General features: G+C 44.1%; 1 protein-coding gene across 1 annotated transcript in view; it reads left to right on the plus strand.

Annotated features, from left to right (window-relative positions):
* The window catches only part of NHSL2 (NHS like 2), a 228,051-nt gene that overhangs the window by 76,691 nt on the left and 131,640 nt on the right, over positions 1-19,720 (plus strand). The window contains exon 2 of the mRNA XM_070605141.1: positions 10,057-10,125. Within this exon, the coding sequence (XP_070461242.1) occupies positions 10,057-10,125 (69 nt within the window). The remainder of the gene's footprint in view (positions 1-10,056; positions 10,126-19,720) is intronic.

The raw sequence follows: 19,720 nt of genomic DNA on the forward strand, positions 1-19,720 counted from the left end.
ACTAAACACAACCTGGGATCCTAGAACAGAAAAAGGACTTCCGTGGAAAAACTGGTGAAATCCAAATAAGTTTTATACTTTAGTTAATAATGTTGTGCCAAGGTTAATTACTCAGTTTTGGGAAATGTTTTATAATGATGTAAAATGTCAACATAAGGCGAAGCAAGATGAAGGATATAGGGGAACTCTCTGTACTGCTTTTGCAACTCTTCTGTAAGTCTAAAATTATCTCAAAACAAGAAATTAACTGTTAAAAATATTAAATTATATAAACCTACAATTAAATAAATTATATTAAAAACAAAAATAAATACTTAAGGGGCCGGCCCCGTGGCCGAGTGGTTAAGTTTGCGCCCTCCACTTCGGTGGCCCAGGGTTTCGCCAGTTCGAATCCTGGGTGCAGACATGGCACCGCTTGTCAGGCCATGCTGAGGTGGCATCCCACATGCCACAACTAGAGGGACCCACAACTAAAAATACACAACTATGTACCGGGGGGCTTTGGGAGAAAAAGGAAAAATAAAATCTTTTTTTAAAAAAAGTACTTAAAATTCGCTGCTTCTTAATTATTTTACTATGATCTGTACTCGTAAGCGATTCGCATCTACTGCATCTCAGTGGGCTGCTGCTGAACATCTTTTCCCATTCTGTGTCTGGTGATGTCACATAGGTAGCTTGAAATAGGCCACAGTGGGAGTATTTATCTCATGGAAACCTGAGAATGCTGCAAATCAGGGCTTGGATTCTTGTTTTGTTCATTGTACTCTAGACTTAAGAAAGTCATGAAGATAATGTTAATGTACATTAAACTTAAAAGTGTGTTGTGTCTGCAGGTGTTACTTTGTGAATAGCACACAAAAAATTGAGGAAATATGCTTCCAGTACATGGAAACTATTTTCTGATTCAGCAAAGAAGTTGTTCCTATTATTGATGAGTTTGTCAAGTTCCAACACTTCTTTATTGTTGCACTTTCTTCTTACTCATTAACATAAATGAAAATATCACCCGCCATCCATGTAGGAGCTATACTCGCTCTTCTGTTGCAACTGTAGGTTGGCTATGGATATGAGTTCAGCAAAATCAATGAAGGCATTATATGAAAATCAATTGACTATACGGAATTTGCAATAAAGAATGTTATATATTTCATTATTATTCATAAATTGTGTGCTTTACATTATTATAAGTAAATTTATGTATATATATATATATATATATATATATATAGGCATACATTTTTTTTTGAGAGCCGATTGCTCAACATTTACCAGAGCACCACTGGGCCTAAGTATTAATTACTGTTTCATCAAATGCATTGAGAGAAAGAAGAGAACATTGCTGGATTGCTGGATACCTTCTCTGTGCCAGGCTCTGCTATCTCTTTATGTTCATCATCTCAGTTGCTCTTCACCTCAACTCTGTGAAGTAGGTGTTATGGACAGCATTTGTGAGAATGAGATGAGGATATTGAGGCTCAGAGAGGTTAAGTGACTGGACTAAGGTCAAGTAATTGGTATGTAGTAGAGCCAGGATTAAGCCCTACATCTGTCTGAGTCCAAAGCTAGTTGTATGAGTTTCCTATTGCTGCTGTAACAAATTTCTACAAACTTAGTGGCTTCAAGTAACACAAATTCATTATCGTACAGTTCTGGAGGTCAGGAGTCTGAAATGGGTCTCACTGGACTAAACTCAAGGTGCCAGCAGGACTACATTCCTTCTGGAGGCTCTAGGGGAGAATCTGTTTCCTTTTCCAGTAAGTAAGCCTTCCAGAAAAAGCCTTTTCCAGCTTCTGGACACTGCCTGCCTTCCTTGTCTTTCGTCCCCTTCCTCCATCTTCAAAACCAGCAATGGCCGGTCAAGTTTTTCTCATGTCCATCTCTCTGCCCTTGCTTCTGTTGTCACATCTCCTTCTCGACCTCTGCCTCTCCTACCTCCCTCTTTTACTTTATAAGGGTCCTTGTGATTACACTGGGCCCACCGGGAAAGTGCAGGCGACTCTCCCCATCTCAAGGTCAGATGATTAGCAACCTTAATTCCATCTGCAAATCTTATTTCTGAACTTGCCGTTTAAGGTAACATATTCACAGGTTCTGGGTCTTTAGGACGTGGACATCTTTTGGAGGGCCATAATTCTGCCTACCACACTTGTGTTCTTTCCATGACCCTTACCACCTTGCCTCTTGTTTTAGTGGTTACATAATCTGATGCAGAGCCGACATTATTCTCCCCGCCACCTGCACGCCACACGTCCTCACGTTCTCCACTCTGGGGTAAGATGCCTTTTTTCCTTCAGTCACTCTCCTAGTCTGCCAGAGAGCCCTGTGGGAGAACGGTTTCTAATCCCTAGGGCTTTTAATTCTGGATATATATTTTACCTTTGCTCTTACTAAGGTGTTTTTAAAATAGTTTCCAGGATTTTTGTGGATTGCTGGCTTTTTCAAAGCTCCTGTTCATTTTTTCCTTTCCCCAGTGCTTGTATGGGGCCAGAGCCCCCCTTTCCTACGTGGCAGGTCTCACTGTACTGTGGTTTACCAGCCAGGATCATGCATTATTTTTTTGCTCTTCTCACAGAGTTTTACATCGCTGTATTCTAGAAAGTCCCTGGACTTAACTAAAATGTCCTTTTCCCATGCCTGCTGTGGAGGTATCTGTCTGTCTGTGTTTAATATTGCTCTCTGACTGGCTTTTCAAAATCAGACTCTCAAGTACTAATTCCCCATCTTCTCTTGTTTCCTCCATGCTGAGATCCCTGATTCCGGTCATGAGAAACCTCCTCCACTGAGACCAACCAATGGCCAGAAGTTGCCCCTCCCCCCAGGACGTCTTCGTAACAGCCAGACGTACCTCTTTGCTGCCTCTGAGCTCTGACTACAACCTTCTTGTTTCCCCCTTCCATCTTTATGAAAAGCTCTTTGCCCTTCACTTCTGCCTACCAGCTTCACACCCACACTTTTGGGCCCAGTCTGAAGTCTACCACCTTGAGGAAAACTTTCCAGATCATACCAGCCCAAGGGACTCACGTCCTTCTCTGTGCGCCTCCAGAACTTATTGTCAGTAACACTTATTTTGATACTTTATCCTCTCTCATTATGGAGAGGTCACAAACTGGTGGCTAGTGGGCCGACTAATGCCCAAAGATATGTTTTGTTTGGTCTGTACCTGGTTTCTTTCTTTTTAAAATTATTTGCTAACATGTAAAAATTAGCAATCTTTTCCTACAATCTGGATTTCTGGCTTCTTTGAAAAGAGAAAGTCTACTAGTATTGGCTCTGCCTTCCCACATGATGGTAGCTAGCTGAATTGGGGTGGCAGCTTCCCCTTTAGATGGAGCATATGCTCTCCAGCTTGCCACAGTCCCCACCACTCCCTATTTTTGTATTACTCCGGCCTCCTTCACTCATTTATAGTACTTGCCTGGCTCCAAAAGGCATTCTGCAATTCTGGAATATTCCATGTGTGCCTGAATGTCCACCTATATTACAGTCTCTTGGAGGAAAGGAACTTTATTTTGAATGTATTTTGTTTCTTCCATGCTGCTCTGTACGCAGTAGATGCTCCATAAATATTAAGAGAATAATTTCCTGAAAGAGTGGTCATCCTCTAGATGATTCTGGAATGTGTAAAAATTTACTTTTACTACAAGGTGAACCTTTATAAATGTAACATTTGTTGAGAAAGTACCATGTACCTGACTCAGCGTTACATGGCTCGGAACAACAGAGGAGGAAACTGAGGCCCAGAGAACCTGTACAGTAGGGCTGGGGCTGTGGATCTGGTAGTTTCTGGGGTAACGGCCAGCACCTTTGTTCAATGAGGAAGCTTTCCTGAGCATCAGTGCTGGAAGCAGACAGGAGCTGCCCCTCGGGCTCTCTGGTAATGTTTGTCCACAAACTCTTAGAGTTACTTTGTTTGGATAGAGATTAAGCATGTATTAAATGCCCTTTCTGTGCTGGGCATTTATTAAATAGCTCTGCACTTATTCACCGACTATCAGGAATTCTGAGCATCCTGAGCAGCCTACTGAGAAGATGAGGGAAATATAGATAGATTGAAGCTAATTGTTGATGGGATTTGGAGCCCATTTGGTGAGTCACGTTCACTTGAAAGAAGCATCTGCTGGTTCCCTTGCCCATATGCACACGGAGATTGTGCCATTCTCGCAGGCCGGCACTGGTGGTGCTGACGTGTGGTGCGGATGGGAAAACATGGAGAAATTATGCATGTTTAATTGCGCAGCAGCAAGCAGAAAGGAATGTGAGAATACTGAAGACTCCTACTGGGGCAGAAATCTGGTGTCATGTGTTGCTGAACAGCTGCGGGAAAATTTGTGTGGACTTTTGGATGCGGAGGTGGATTTGCCAGACTGGTTCTGAGTAACTTTGAGGGCAAGGAGGTTGTACAGGAAGCAAATATAGTGCATCTAGAAGCTTGATTCTGGCATCTTTGTCTCCCTTCTTTGACACCCTGTCTCTCCAGCCACCACCAGTTCCAGCCATGGCTAGGAGGGGAGGGAGGGGGGAAGGCTTCAGCCCCAGGACCACTAGGTTCCTCCAGGCCTGATGTGTTCACAGGCCCTGCTTAGGGCCACCTGGGTGGGCTGAACCTCTGGGAAGGAGGAAGTTCCTGGGCCAGTCCTAAAGGAGGCAAGATAGGGCGGCAGGGGGTGGGCAGGGGGGCGTTGGAGATACAGGGCAGAGACTCAGCTAAGGGCACATGTAGGGGCTTTTATCTTTTAGACTCTATAGGAAGCATGGAATCCGTAGCCTTGGAATCACCTAGAAATGGGTTCAAGCCCCTCCTCTATTCCTACAAGTATGGCCTTAAGCGAGTCGCTTAATCTCTCCAAGCCCAAGTCTAGTTCTCTCTCTGTGTGAGGAGTCATGCGGCAGTATTTGTCTGGGGCCTGGCCCATATTTCAAGAGATGGGGGCTGGGAGCTCTGTAATGATGTGACTGAGCAATAAACTACCACATCAGCCACTATTTCTTGTAGGCATACTTTGGGCTAGACACTGTGCTAAGCCATTTAAAGTCATTATCTCTTTAATCCTTAAAAGAAGATAAAGAAATTGAGTTACCGAGGGGGAGAGTGATTCATGGAAGGTCATCCAGCTAGCCAAATGACAGAACCAGCACATGCTCTATGCAGAGCACTTCCAGAGCCAACACTTCTAACCAGACCACCTCCCAAGCATTAGCCCCACTTCACACATGAGGAAACTTGAAGTTTAGGAGGCACTTGCATCAGCGATAGAGCTTGGGGCTTTAGACTTCTGACTCTGCTATTTAACGTCCTGTGTGACCTTGGGCAAGTTACTCAACCCCGTGAGCTTTGGCTTCCTGATTTAGAAAATGTCCAAAGCCTCTGGCAGCCTATACAGTGAGAAGTAGTATCCTGTGGGAGAAGCGGAGGGGAGGAGCTCAGACTCTCCTGGAGACAGAGAATGAGAAGACATGGGTGTGACTGTGCTTTATGAAGTGGCTGCAGGTCTGGAATGGAAACTTGCCTGAGTGAACGTGCCTGGCTCGCACTACCCATCTAGCAGCTGGCCTGAGAGAGCCCAGATGACCCAGGTAGGCAGGAGTATGGCCAGGCTCAGTCAGCACACCCACACAGTGAGCTGCTATTGCCACCTAGGGGACAGGCGGTGACCAGGAGCCCAGGCTGCGGCTGTGGCTGTGGCCGCGGCTAAGCAGTCCTGCACATTCCCCGTCTCCTGCTGGTTTCCGGAGTGGGAAAGGGCAGCCAAGGCTTGCTCCAGGAGTGGGGAGGAGAGTGAGGAAAAGGAGCCGAGTGCTGCCTCTGGTTTGGGAGTTATAAATGAATCCATCTGGAAGTGTTTGGGGCTGTGGGAGCCTGAGGCCGGCCCCTGCAATTCAGGCCATGTGGCACAGATTTCCATTCACACCAGACCCCCACCCCAATCCCAGGAGACTGTCTGATTGGGGCTGTCTGTTCCACCCCGAGCTGGGCAGGAACCTCTCAGGCCCCTACTCTGCTTCCAGCCCCTGCCCCGACCCTCGTCTCCTCCCAGCCTGACTCCAGCAAGATCATGTCTGAGAAAGTGCTGTGAAGTTTCATGTGCAATTCAAGTGGTGATTGAATGAATGAATGAACTGTCCACTCAGCATTTAACTAGTAGTACGTTTACCTTGCTAGGAAGGGGCCCTGTGGTAGTCATGGAAGGTGAGGCATTCTTGACTTTTAGCCTCCGTCTCGAGATCATCTTTACCCTACCCAGCTAGAGTTGGCTAAGGTCCAAAGGCACTGCCCAAGTCCTGTTCATCTTTCTGGCCCCAGCACCAAGGGTAGTGCTCAGTAGGTGTTGGTTACATGAAGGCATGAGTCAATTTATTAATTTAACGAACATTTATTGCACACCCTTGTGTGCTGTGCACTCTGCTACATGCTGGGAACAAAGGAGAGAACAAAACAGACAGAGTCCCTGCCCTCAGCGAGCTTGTGGTCACAGTGGTTCTCAGTGAGAGCACTCTTGGCGCTCAGGGTGAGATCATCCTTTGCTGTGTGGGAAGCACCAGAGCATTGCAGGATGGTTATCCTGATTCCTGACCCTAAGTGCCACTAGTACCCTGGAGTCATTGTGACAACCAGAAAGGCCTCTACACATTTCCAAATTCTTCCAGGGCCCGGGAGAGCCCACCCCTGGCCGAGGGCCACCGCTGAGGAACTTGACAGTGAGTGGGTGAAGGAAGGCCATCCCCAAGGTGTGAATGTGTTGAGTCCTCTAAGTCCACGTATAAATTGGTGGTTTAGAACTGGGAAATCATGTCTGCCCTAGAAAGGTGTAAAATGATCCTTCAGTCCCTGAGTTAGGCCCCTGGCTAATGGTGAGCTGAGGTACACGGTTCTCCTGAGCTGGTTTAAGGCTGAAGCGCAGGCACCACAATGACAGTTTTGAATGTGCTGATGAGATGGTTACCTGGGAATGTCCAGAGAGCAGCCAGAAGCTGGTCCCAGGGGCAGATGAGAGGTCAGATCTCAAGATATGGATTTGGGATAAATCCACATTGAGGTGGGAGTTGAGGCCCAGGATCCGTTAAGATCGTCAAGGGAGAAGGCACCGGGGAAAGGTGAAGAGTGAATCCAGGATAAAGGCCAGAGCTGGAGAAGTAGGCCCCAGAGGTATCTCTTCTCTGCCACTTAATTTCCATTCCCACGGTCAACACTCAAGTTCCGGGCCTCAGCTTGTGCCAGGACCATTGCAGCAGCCTCCTAACTCGTCTCTGTTCTTCTTCTGGTCTCTCTGCCTTCCAGAATTATCTTCTTAAAACACAGCTTTCATCATGTCCCTTCCCAACATTCACCAGATCCAGCCTCCTCAGCCTTGCACTGTAACCCCCTGCAATCCAGCTTCCCGTCAGCCTGGCATGCCCTTGGCGAGCTGGCTCCAGATTCTCCTTCCAAGACTCATTGCTGCTTATCTCCTAGACCTTACCATCTGGCTGCACAGAACCCCAAACACACACTGCCCTTCTCTCCTCCATGCCACCTCCTCCCCTGAGATGCCTGTTGACCCTCTCTCTGTTTGGAAAAATATACTCAGGCTTCAAGGCCAAGTTCAAGTCTCCTCTTTTTTGTAAAGCTTTCCCTGACCCCTCAGAGGCAACCAGACACTTTCCCACCTCTGCAACCCCCTCTCCAGCTCTTCATATACACCATGGGGCTGTCTGTCTCTCCCACTAGACTAGGAGTTCTCTGAGGGCGGTAGCCATGTCTCGTTTTGCCTTGTAATCCAAACCTGTGAATGAACAGAAAGTGGGCTTGGGGATGGGCTGGTACAACAGGGCAAAGGGGAAGTGGAATTGTTTACCCCAAGCCTGACCATGGGTCCACCTGAGCCACCTTTAACTGCTCTCTCCCCTTAAGCACTATCTTCAGATGAGGATTCGAGCAAGAGCTTGGGAAGATAAGGAAAAAGATGGAGAAACAAGGCAAGGGACAGGCAGAGGGAGCAGTATGGAGCAGAGGGGAGAGGCTGAGAGGATGAGAGGAGAGCAGGGAGCAAAGGTCTGCGTCAGCAGCTTACATACATAAGGGATTCAAATAACCTGGAGTGGAATAAGATTTGGGATTCTGGAAATGAAAGCAGCTGCTTAGGCAGGTCAGCTGAATGTACGATTAATTAATAGGCATTAGTGCCCTTCAATGCCAAGCTGTGCATGGTACCATGTCCTGCTGGGATCAAATGCCAGCTACCCAGGATGCCCATTCAGTAAAGAGCAGAAAACAGCATTGGCATGAAAGAGCTGGAAAATTCCTCAGAGAGCTCTTCGTAAAGGCACGGGGACCACTGGAACCCCATAGTTGCCCTACACGACTGGCCAGGCTCTTGCCAAAGAAAAGTGGGCATGAGAAGAAAACCAACAGGTAGTGAGCAGCTAGTACCCCAGAAGCTATGCCACATACATTTTACACACGTGAGCTCATTCGATCCTTAATGCAACCCTATGAAGTAGGTATTGTCCCTATTTTACAGATTAGGAAACTGAGGTCCTTGGAGGGTTAAGAATCTTACCCAAGGGCACACAGCTTGAAACTGTTGGATCCGAGATTCCAGTGCAGGTCGACCCCTCCTTGGTTGGCAGCAATTTGCTCCCCGGTCTTGCTGACTTTGGCTGTGGGGCTGATCTCTTTGGATTGATTTCTTTGAACATAAACAAAATACCATCAGTTTTTCCTGGCTCTGAAATGAGCCCTCAGAATCATGTGCTGTTCTCCACTTTCCAGCTGGGTGCCTTTGCTGGGGGTTCACGAATATGAAGCAACAGGCCTTATCCTGAGAGTTAACAGTGTGCACCAAAAAATGCCGGGGTGCTTTTGTTCCCAGGAGATATTTCAGGCTGGAGCTTTCAGCCCGTGGGGCCAAGCTTTCTATTTTTCCCTCCTTTCCGATGATCTGTCTATGGTTGATGGTTGCCTGCTTTCCCGGCAAATTTTAAAATCCTTATTAAAGTCATGGTACCTGAGATGTTGCCCACACTGTGTTCTGACTGCCCCTGGGACCCATCTCTCTCTGCTTAGTGGTTGATGGATGTGATCTATCTGCTGCCAGCCTGTGAGTGATGATGAGCAGAGGACAGGAGGTATGGACAGGGCAGGTGTGGACAGTGTTTCCCAGAATTCTGATGTGACATGGTTAGGCCAGCTCATGGAGGAGCCCATGGAGATAGAGTGGCTGGAGCCAATCGGGACAAAATGGCGCCCAACACGACCCTTATAGAGTTCTGGCTGTAGAGTGGGGTTGCTTGGCTAGAAAGTCCGTGATGATAGTTTTCTGGAGTTGTTCTGGAGTCAGGTACAGTCTGGGGAAACTTTGGGGGTTGGCCTTTGGCCTAGAATTGTGTGTCCCACACAAGTAGTAGGGTATTGGGATTGTCATGCTGAAATCTTACTGAATAACAGAATTTTTAGTGATATACAATGACAAGCAGGGTAGTAAGTCTCTGGTCTTGGGTTTGGACTTTTTCTCTGGTCATTTTAGTTAACAGGATTCTTCAGCACCCCCTTTAAAACCTATTTGGAATCCGACCACTTCTCACCATCTCCATTGCTACCACTCTAATTTAAGCCACCATCCTCTCTTGCCTGTCACCAGTCTCCTAAAGTGATGCTGTTAAAACATAGTTTGAGTATGTCAGTCTTTTGTTCAGCATCCTCCAATTGCTCCCCATCTCACTCATGTTAAAAACCAAAGTCTTTCCGGTAGCCTGCAAAGCCCTCATAGTCTGGCCTCCCTTACCTCTTGACATTATCTCCTACCAATCCCTCCGTCACCTCTGCCATTCCAGCCACACTAGTCTGATCATTCTTTAAGCTTTCCAAGCACATTTGTGCTTTGTCCTTCTTTTCCTTCTGCCTGGAATGTTTTTCCCCAGTGTATCTGTCAGGCCCCTGGGAGAGAGTGGTTATGGGAACTGGGGAAGGGTTGCTGTATGGTGAGGGCCACCTGACAGGAGCTATGCTCTGTGGTAGAGGGATGCAGCCAACCCATGATGAAAAATCTCACTTTCTTTTTCCTTCTGATTTCCTTACAGGTGCCTCCCATTGGTCAAACCTAACCCAAAGCCAGAGGACAAGGGAACCTGTTGATGCAGTCCATACAGGTCAGCCTGCCAGGGCACAAAGCTGGGTGGAGAAGGGTGGACAAGGTCTGGAGGGGCAAATGGAAAATATCCAGAACCACTGGATAGCTTTGTAGCTGGCTCCCTCGCTTCCTTCAGATCTCCACCCAAATGTTCCCTTCTCAGTGAGGCCTTCTCTGACCACCATTTCCAAAATTTCAACCCCCTGCACCCAAAACTTTATATCCTCCTTCCATGCTGTGTTTTTTATAGCACTGAATACCATCTAACATATAATTTGTTTACTTGTCTTGCCTATTGTCTGCTCGCCCACCAGAATGGGTGCTCCACGAGGGAAGAGATTTTGTTTTATTCACTGCTATTATCAGAGCCTAGAATAGTGCCTGGCACATAGTAAGTGCTCAGTAAATATATAGTGACTGAATGAAGGCACTCTCAGGGGCCTCCAAGAGTAAGTCGGCTCTCAACCAGGCACAGCTGCGTGTAGGTATCTGATCGTTAATCATACCTGCCGCTCTCAGTTTCCTCCAAAGAGGCTCAATTGCTGTCATGTTTCAGGTCAAGAGGGTGGGGAGACCTTTGCTGCCCCCAGAGTTAAAACTTGCATCACAGTTTGTTGACTTGACCCTTATGGAAACTGTTGTCGCATTGATTAGTGTGGGCTGAGCTTCCTGTGTGTTTTGTAAGCTGTCGGCAGCAGTGGGTAGATTCATAGTCATAGGGACATTGGCCCGTCCAGGTGGTGCTTCCATACCTCAGAGGTAATCAGCTAGTGAGGCTGTTTCCAGATTAGGTAGGCTCAGGAGCCACTTCCTTGAGGCTCAAGGGCAGTGGGCGTGAGCTGGGTCCCCTGGCCACATGGATGGTGAAACAGGGATAGGTCAGATCAGGACAAGCAAAAAAAAGGTTTGAATTCCTAGAACACTGCAGCTGTGTCCAGGATAATGTTTTTACTATATGAGTACCATATAAGATATTCTCATTGTGAAAAAAATCAAACAATCCAGCCACAGTGAAAATCCTCTTCCCTCCCCAGCTCTGCTCTCCAGAGGTAACCGCTGTTACCAGCGTAGAGTGCCTTCTTCCAAATCTTTTCCTGTGTATACAAAGTTTGCTTGTGGGTGGGTTTTTAAAAATAAATGGTATTTCACCATATAGACCGGTCTGTAACTTGCTTTTTTCACTGAACAATATATCTTGGAAACTTTGCCATGTTAGGACATGTGGACCTAGCTCATCCTTTTTTAATTTAGCTTTTTATTTTGAGATAATTATAGATTTACGTGTAGTTTGAAAAATAATACAGAGAGATCCCATATACCCTTCACCCAGCTTCCCTCAATGCTGACCTCTCACAAACCCTAGTACGCTATCACAAGCAGGATAGTGACATTGAGAGAGTCAAGATACAGAAAAGCTCCATCACCACAAGGATCCTTCAAGTTGCCGTTTCATAACGACACCCACTTTCCTCCCACCCCTACCCCCTCCTTAACCTCTGGCAACTAATAATCTGTTCTCCATTCTAAATTTAGGTCGTTTCAATAATGTTTTGTAAATAGAATCATACAGTATATAACATTTAGGAACTGTGTGTTTACTTCAGCCAGCATAATTGTCTGGAGATTCATCCATGCTGTTGCCTGGATCAACAGTCTGTGCCTTTTTATTGCTGAGTAGTGCGTGTTCCATGGCTTGGATGTACCACAGATAGTTTATCCATTCACCCGTTGATGACATCTGGATTGTTTTGTTTTGGCTGTTATAAATAGAGCTGCTATGAACAATCATGTAACAGGTTTTTATGTGGACCGAAGTTTTCATTTCTCTGGAATAAAAGTCCAAGTGTGCAACTGCTGGGTCATATGGTAGCAGCAAGTTTAGCTTTAAAAGTAACTTGCCAAACTGTTTTCCAGAATGGCCATACCATTTTACCTTCCCACCAGCAATGTGTGAGGGATCCAGTTTCTTGGCATCTCTACCAACATTTGATGTGGTCACTATTTTTTTTTTTTATTTTAGCCATTCTGATAGGTGTGTAGTGGTATCTTATTGTGGTTTTAATTTGCATTAAAATGGCAAGTGACTGAACATCTCATGTGCTTATTTGCCATTCATGTATCCTTTTCAATGAATTGTCTGTTTATGTCATGTTTTGATTGTCAAGTGTAAGATCTAGCTTATATGCCTGGCTCTAGATTCCAAACATTTGCCTTTTTCTAAAAATTTTATAGTTTTACATTTTACATTTAAATTTGCAATGCATTTTTTCCAGCTTTATTGCGATATCATTGACATATAATGTTGTATAAGTTTAAGGTGTACAACGTGATGATTTGATGCACGTATATATTGCAAAATGATCACCACAAGAAAGTTAGCTTGTGATGCATTTTCAGTCGATTTTTGTATAAAGTATGAGACAGGTCGTATTAGTTTCCTGAGACTGCCATAACAAATTGCCATAAACTTAGTAGCTTAAAACAAGAGAAATTCATTCTTTCATGGTCCCGGAGGCCAGATGTCTGAAATCAAGATGTCAGCAGGGCCATGTTCCTTCTGGAGGCTCTAGGTAAGGATCTTTCCTTGCCTCTTCCAGCTTCTGGTGGCTGTCAGTAGTCCTGCGCTTCCTTATCTTGTGGCCACATCACTACGATATCTGCCTCCGTCTTCCCATCACCTTCTCCTCTGTGTGTATCTTCTCCTCTGTGTGTCTGTCTCATAAGGATATTTGTCATTGGATTTAGGGCCCACTTGAATAATCCAAAATAATCTCCTCATCTCAAGATCCTTGACTTAATCACATCTGCAAAGACCTATTTTCTAGATAAGGCCATGGACATATCTTTTGGGGGCTACCATTCAACCCACTACACAGGTCAAGGTTCATTTTTGCCTATGTCCAGCTGCTTCAGCACCATTTGAAAAGGCTGTCTTTCTTCCATTGAATTGCTTTTGCACCTTTGTTGAAAATCAGTTGGGCTTATTTGTGTGGGTCTATTTCTGGGTTCTCTACTCTGCTCCATTGATTTATGTGTCTATCTCTCCACCAGCACCATACAGTCTTGATTATTGTAGCTACATAATAAGTTTTGAAATTGGGTAGAGTGATTCCTCCCACTTTATTCTTCTTTTTCAAAATTGTTTTGGCTATTCTATTTCATTTGCCTTTCCATATATATTTTAGAATAACCTTGTCTATGTCTGAAATATCCTCCTAGAATTTTGATAGGAATTGCACTAAACCTGTATATGAATTTGGGAAGAATTGACATCTTTACTATTTTGAGTCTCTAATCCATGAACACGGTATATTTCTCAATTTATTTAGGTCTTCTTTGAATTCTTTCATCAGCATTTTGTAGTTTTAAGCATACAAGTCCTATACATGTCTTCTTATATTTACACTTAAGTATTTCATTTTGAGTAAATGGTATTATATTTTTAATTTGGCATCCACTTGTTCATCGCCAGTATATAGAAATACAATTTATTTGTATATGCTTATTTTATATTCTGCAACCTTGCTGAACTCATTTATTAGCTCTAGAAATTGTTTTGTACTCCTTGGGACATAGCACCATTATGTCGTCTCCAAATAGGGACAGTTTTATTTCTTCATTTTCAATTTGTGTGCCTTTCATTTCCCTTTCTTGCCTGATCGTACCGGCTAGAACTTCCAGCCTTATGTTGAATTAGAGTTGTGAGGGCAGACATCCTTGCCTTGTTCCCAGGCTGAGAAGGAAAGTATTCAGTACTTCACCATTAAGTTTAGTGTTACCTAAAAGTTTTTTGTAGATGCTCTTTTTAAAGTTGAGGAAATTCCTTTCTTCTCCTATTTCTGAGAGGGTTTTATTTAAGTCATAATGGGTGTTGGATTTTGTTAAGAGCTTTTTCTGCTCTTGATCTTGATTGATATGATCATGTGATTGTTCTTCTTTAGTCTGTTAATATGGTAGATTACATTGATTTATTTTCAGATATTGAAACTGTCTTGCATCCCTGGAATAGACCCCACTTAATAATGGTGTATAATTCTTCTTACATATTACTGAATTCTATTTGCTAATGTTGTGTTGAGGAGTTTTGCTTCTATATTCATGAGGGATATTGGTCTGTAGTTTTCTTTTTTGTGTGTGACTGTCATCTGATTTGGCGTCAAGATAAGACTAGCTTCATAAAACAAGTTGGGAAGCATTTTCTCTTTTATTTTCTGGAAGAGATTGTGTAGAATTGGTGTTAATTCTTTAAATATTTGGCATAATTCTCCAGTGAAATCATGGTACTTGGAGATTTCTTTTTTGGGAGTTTTAAAATTATGAATTCAATTTTATTAATAGTTATAGAGCTATTCAAGTCATCTGTTTCCTATTGAGTGAGTTTTGGGAGTTTGTGTTTTTCAAGGAATTGTCTAGTTTCATCAAAATTCTCAAAGTGTGTAGAGTTGTTCTTAGTGTTCCTTGATTATCCTTTTGATGTCTGAAGGGTCTGTAGTGATATTCCTTTCATTCCTGATATTAGTAACTTGTTTTCTCATTTTTTTCTTTGTAAGTCTTACTAGAGTTTGTCAATTTTACTGATCTTCTCAAAGAACCAGCTCTTTGTTTCATTGATTTTCTGTTTTCCTGTTTTCAATTTAATTGATTTCTGCTCTTATTTTATTTTCCTTTCTCCTGTTTGTTTTGGCTTTATTTTGCTCTTCTTTTTCTAGTTTCTTAAGGTAGGAATTTAGGTTATTGATTTGAGACCTTTTCTCTTTTCTATTATAAGCATTTGATACTATAAGTTTCCCTTTAAACACTGCTTTGGTTGCATCCCACAAATTTTGCTATGTTGTATTTTCATTTTCACCCAGTTCAATGTATTTTTTAAATTTCTGTTGAGATTTCATCTTTGACCCATGGATTATTTAGAAGTGTGCCATTTAGTTTTCAAGTGTTTAGATATTTTCCTGTTATCTTTCTGTTATTATTGGTTTCTAGTTTGATTCCATTGTGGTCATGGAATACATTCCATTTCATTTCTATTGTTTTTTAATTTGTTGGGGTTTGTTTTATGGCACAAGATATGGCCTAACATAGTCTGTGTTCCATGGGCACTTGAAAAGAATGTGTATTCTTCTGTTGTTGGAGTGTTCTATAAATGTCAAATTAGATCCTGTTGGTTAAGGGTGTTGTTGAGTTCTTCTGTGTCCTTACTGATTTTCTGTCTAGTAGGTCTATCCCAGCTCCTCACTCAGCCCTCTCTGACATCACTTCAGTAGCGAGGTTTAGGGTACCTGGTTTCAGCTTAGCAAGGGCAGATGCAGTCTACGTTTTCAACCCTTCCTTTGCAGGTGGGGTTGGGGATGGGACCACATTTTTTTTTTCCTGTGGTGTTTGGCTGGAGTAGAGCAATTATTGTCTAAAATTTTCTGTCTTGCTAGTCTACCTCCTTTTCTGGTCCTTTGGTTAGAGAGACAGGCTTTTGTTTTTCGTTTTTGTTTTTGTCTGCACCCACTGGTGTTTCTAGGTTGCAGCCTTTTTGAGCTTCAACTCTGGGATATATGAGGCAAAACAGGATTCCAGGGAACTTACCATGTCACTCCTCGAGTCCTGAGGTCTCTTGCTGATGTGCCTTCTTCTCTCCACCTTTCAGAGTCTTTTTGTGCTTGTTTTATTTATAATGTTCAGGGTTTTTAGTTATACTTAGTTTTTGGTTTTACTTAGTGATAAGAATAGGGAAAAGTATATTTATTCCATCTTCCCAGAAGCAGAAGTCCTAACTTATTCTTTTAAAATGTTACATTATTAGTATGACTTTTATCAGAGTTTAACTATTTACCTATTGGATGAACTGAGGTTGTTTCTAAATTTTGATGACTGATATTTCAATAAGCATCCATTCAATAAACATTTGTCTACATGTGCAAGACTTTCTTTAGGATAAACAATAAGAAGTGGAGTTGCTAGGTAATAGGGGATGTGCACTTTACATAATAATATACGTTGCCAAATTCCTACCCATATTGGCTCTACTCCACCCAGCAGTGTATGAGAATAGCAGTTTTGCTTACCTACATACCAACACTTGATACACTAAAACTTTTCATTACCAATGTGATGGATGAAAGATGGTATCTGATGGTTGTTTTCATTTGCCTTTCTGTGATTACTAGAGGTTGAGAATTTTTTCAGATGTCTACTGGCTATTTGTAACTCTCCTTTTGAATCAACTGACCATATACTTTGCCATATTTCTTTTGAGTTGTTCACCTTTTTTATTGATTTACAGAAATTCTCTCTATATATATCAATTTTTTCTCTAACACACATATTGCTAGTAATATATTTCCCCCAGTTTATCATTTGTCTTTTAACTTTATTGATGGTGTCTTCTGTCTAAGAAATTTTTTTGATGTAGATTTATATTTATCAATCACTCCTTCATGGCTTTTGTGTTGTGTATGTGTGTTATTTAGAAAGAATTCCTTTACGCCAAAGTCACAAATATATATATATATTCTGCATATTTCTCATTGTGGTTATAGGTATGTTTTATTTTTTATATTTAGTTGTTTGAGCTATCTGGAATGTGTGCGTGTGTGTGTGGGGTATGAGGTAAGGATATAAGTTAGTTTTTTCCAAATGGAAAGCCAATTTTTCCAACACTATTGAATAATCCATCCTTTCACCACTGGCTTGTAAATGCCACTTATGTTATTTATTTAATATCTTTACAGAAGTTGGTTTGGGGGCTTTCTGTTCTCTCTCACTCATTTACTTGTCTATTTCTATGCCAGTATTACACCCTATTAATTACTATAGATTTGATACCTTGTATAATAAATCATCCTTCATTGTCCTTTTTCCCCCAAAATTGTTTTAGCTCTTCTTGTACATATTCTGTTTCATTTGGGTGTTTGAATCAGTGTGTCAGGTTCTATGAAAAATTCCTGTAGAAATTTGATTGGGATGACAATGAGTTTATAGATTAAGTTAAGGAGAGTTGACTCTTTTTTCCTTTTCTCCACACAACTTTTCCTCCTTCATAAAGAACACTGGGGCCCACATGAAAGATGTTTAGGAGCTAAAGAACCCACACAAGCCCCCCCTCCACACACACGCACATGTGTGTTTCTGCGTATTTGTGAAAGCCTACACTTCAGGCTCCCAGGATAGATATTTATTAGAAACGTGGGCTCTGAGCACTAGGTCTGTTGTTCAGTGGCACTCCCAAAGTGGCGGCAACACCTCTTCCTTGTCAGGAAAAAACCAAAAAACTCCCTAAACTCTGGCTTGATGACGTACTTTGTTGGACTTCAAGGAAGGGAGGAGTGGATGAAGTAGACAAGGCAGCCCATGGTAACATTAGGAGACAGCAGGGTCATGATTTTCTATGCAGGAGAGCCTAGGATGACAGCAAGTATGAATGGTGAAGGATGGGAAGTACCAGGAGTTAGGACTGGCTCCCTATTCCATGCTGGTGTCTATGGGGTTGAATCCTGAGGAACTATGGAACCACCCATTCTCAGCAGGGTGCTCTCATTCATTGTGTCCATCTACATCGGGTATTTAGGGGAAGATGGGCTCGGTTAGTAGCTGGGCCTATAGGGCCTGATGTTCTGGATAGACTACAGAGTGGGTTTGGAGATGGATCTGGCTACCTATGGGTCCACTGCCAACACAACACTCCTCAGTTCTGTGGAGTTTCTGTCTTGGTGGGGTGTTGATGCCTAGATAATTTACTCTTGTATAAAAATGGCCCATTCTATTGCAATAAAGCCATGCTTCTGCCTAGTGGTGTGTTCATTCAGTGTTACTAGCTGGCAGCAGGTACTCACAGCCAGTTGCACAGGTCTTGATGCCTGGCCTCAGGGTCGGGCTGCCTCAGGGCTGCCAGAACGACTCAACCTACCCACTCAGGTGCTCCAGAAAACTATAGGCCCAGAAGGGTACTTAGTAGCATGAGGTAGTCTTGGAGTTTAGCTGGAGCCCTCCAAACTTTTCTCAAGGAGGAAGCAGGGGCTGTTTAGGGGTTCTTTGGCATGTGCAGATACTGCCTGGGCAAGCAGTTCTGCCCTCACCTATGTTCCATCCAGCTGACCAGATGGACACAGCCCCCAGACATCTATATTCTGCCCCCACAAGGTCATGGTCTCCAAGGCAGGAGTGTGACCTGAGCCACCAGCATCACTCCATGGATCTTAGCATCTATCAAGGCCAACAGAATATCACTCTAATAAAGAAGGCAAAATTGATTGTGGTAAATACCCTAGGAGAGGTAGGAAGTGCTATGTATTTTACTTACCCCACTTTTTGAAATCCGGTGTATCATTAGATCTTTTCCTGCCCCAATCTCTCTTGGATCTGTACCTTTTTTTCCCAGTTTCATGACCTCAGATTTAGACCCTACTGAGCACCACTGGACTACCTCAAGTGTCACTTCTCTGATCTATTTTCCTTTGGTGCATCTTCCTAACTAAAGCTCTGATCATGTCCTTTGCTCGGCGATAAAACATCTTTACAGAATCAAGCCCAACACCCACCTGACTTTCTTCTTAAATGTCGTTTATAGCTTTTCTTTTATTTCCAAAATAGTAAATGTTTACTATAGTGCTTGACTTTCAAGGTCCTATATGATGTGGTCCAACCTTCCCTTCCTGTGTATGTGAGGGGAGAGGAGGGCGGTTAGGAGGACATTGCAGCTTGATGCTTTGGAAAACACACCTTGAATTTTGGAGTCAGAGATAACTGGTTAATATAGTCCCTCTTCTGCTTCTTAGCTGCTTGACCCTGGCCCTCACTTCACCTTTCTCTCGCCCTCAGTTCCCGACTCTGTTAAGGCTGTGTAACAAAACGACCCTCATTTGAGGTTAGAGGTGAAGACTCATTGAGAGTGGAGGTGAGCTGGGCTTCCAGCGCCGGAAGCTTCCATAGGGCGAGGGTTCAGTCAAGACGACACACCGGCTGGCAGAGCAGGTGCTGCGGCGCCGCTGCCGTCGGGAGGCCGCCCGGGGCTGCTTTTCGTGCGTAGAGCAGCTCCGCGCGTCTGGGTGAGTCACCAGGCGCGTGCGGAGGCTGCGAGCCTGCGGGGGCGGCCGGTGCGGGCGCAGCCGGCGGGATGAGTCACGGTCCCTCAGCACCGCCGGAACAGGAGGCTCCTTGGAAGCGGCCGGGCCCCCGCTCGCGTTCCTCCCCAGCTCCGCACGGCGGCTGAGCCGGCCCTGCACACGACAGAGGGCGCTGCAGTGCAACCGCTCCAGCTGCCAAAGGCGGGAGCTGCCTCTGGCTCAGAGGGAAAGATCCGGGGGCCCAGGGCTGGGGGTGGGTGGGGAATGTCCCTGCAGTCCCAGTGGTGGTTTTGTTTCTAACAAAAACGCTTGTTTTTAACACAGAAATGAGACGTACCTCCAAATGATCAGACCCTGTGCAGAGGGAGGGGCTGGCAGGACCCTGCTGGAGAGTGCCTCTTCTTGCTTGCCCCAGGCTTTTGAGCAGGGCTGTTGGAAGCTGACAACTTCCCCACTCTCCCCAGAGAGGGTCCCTGAGAGGGTGGGTCGGCCCTTTCCCAAACAGATCTGCCTCGGGGACCCAGCCCTTTATTTCTCCCCTCTGATGGAGGTTACAAAGGTTTG

The sequence above is a fragment of the Equus przewalskii genome, chromosome X, assembly GCF_037783145.1.
Source record: "Equus przewalskii isolate Varuska chromosome X, EquPr2, whole genome shotgun sequence".
Lineage (NCBI taxonomy): Eukaryota > Metazoa > Chordata > Mammalia > Perissodactyla > Equidae > Equus > Equus przewalskii.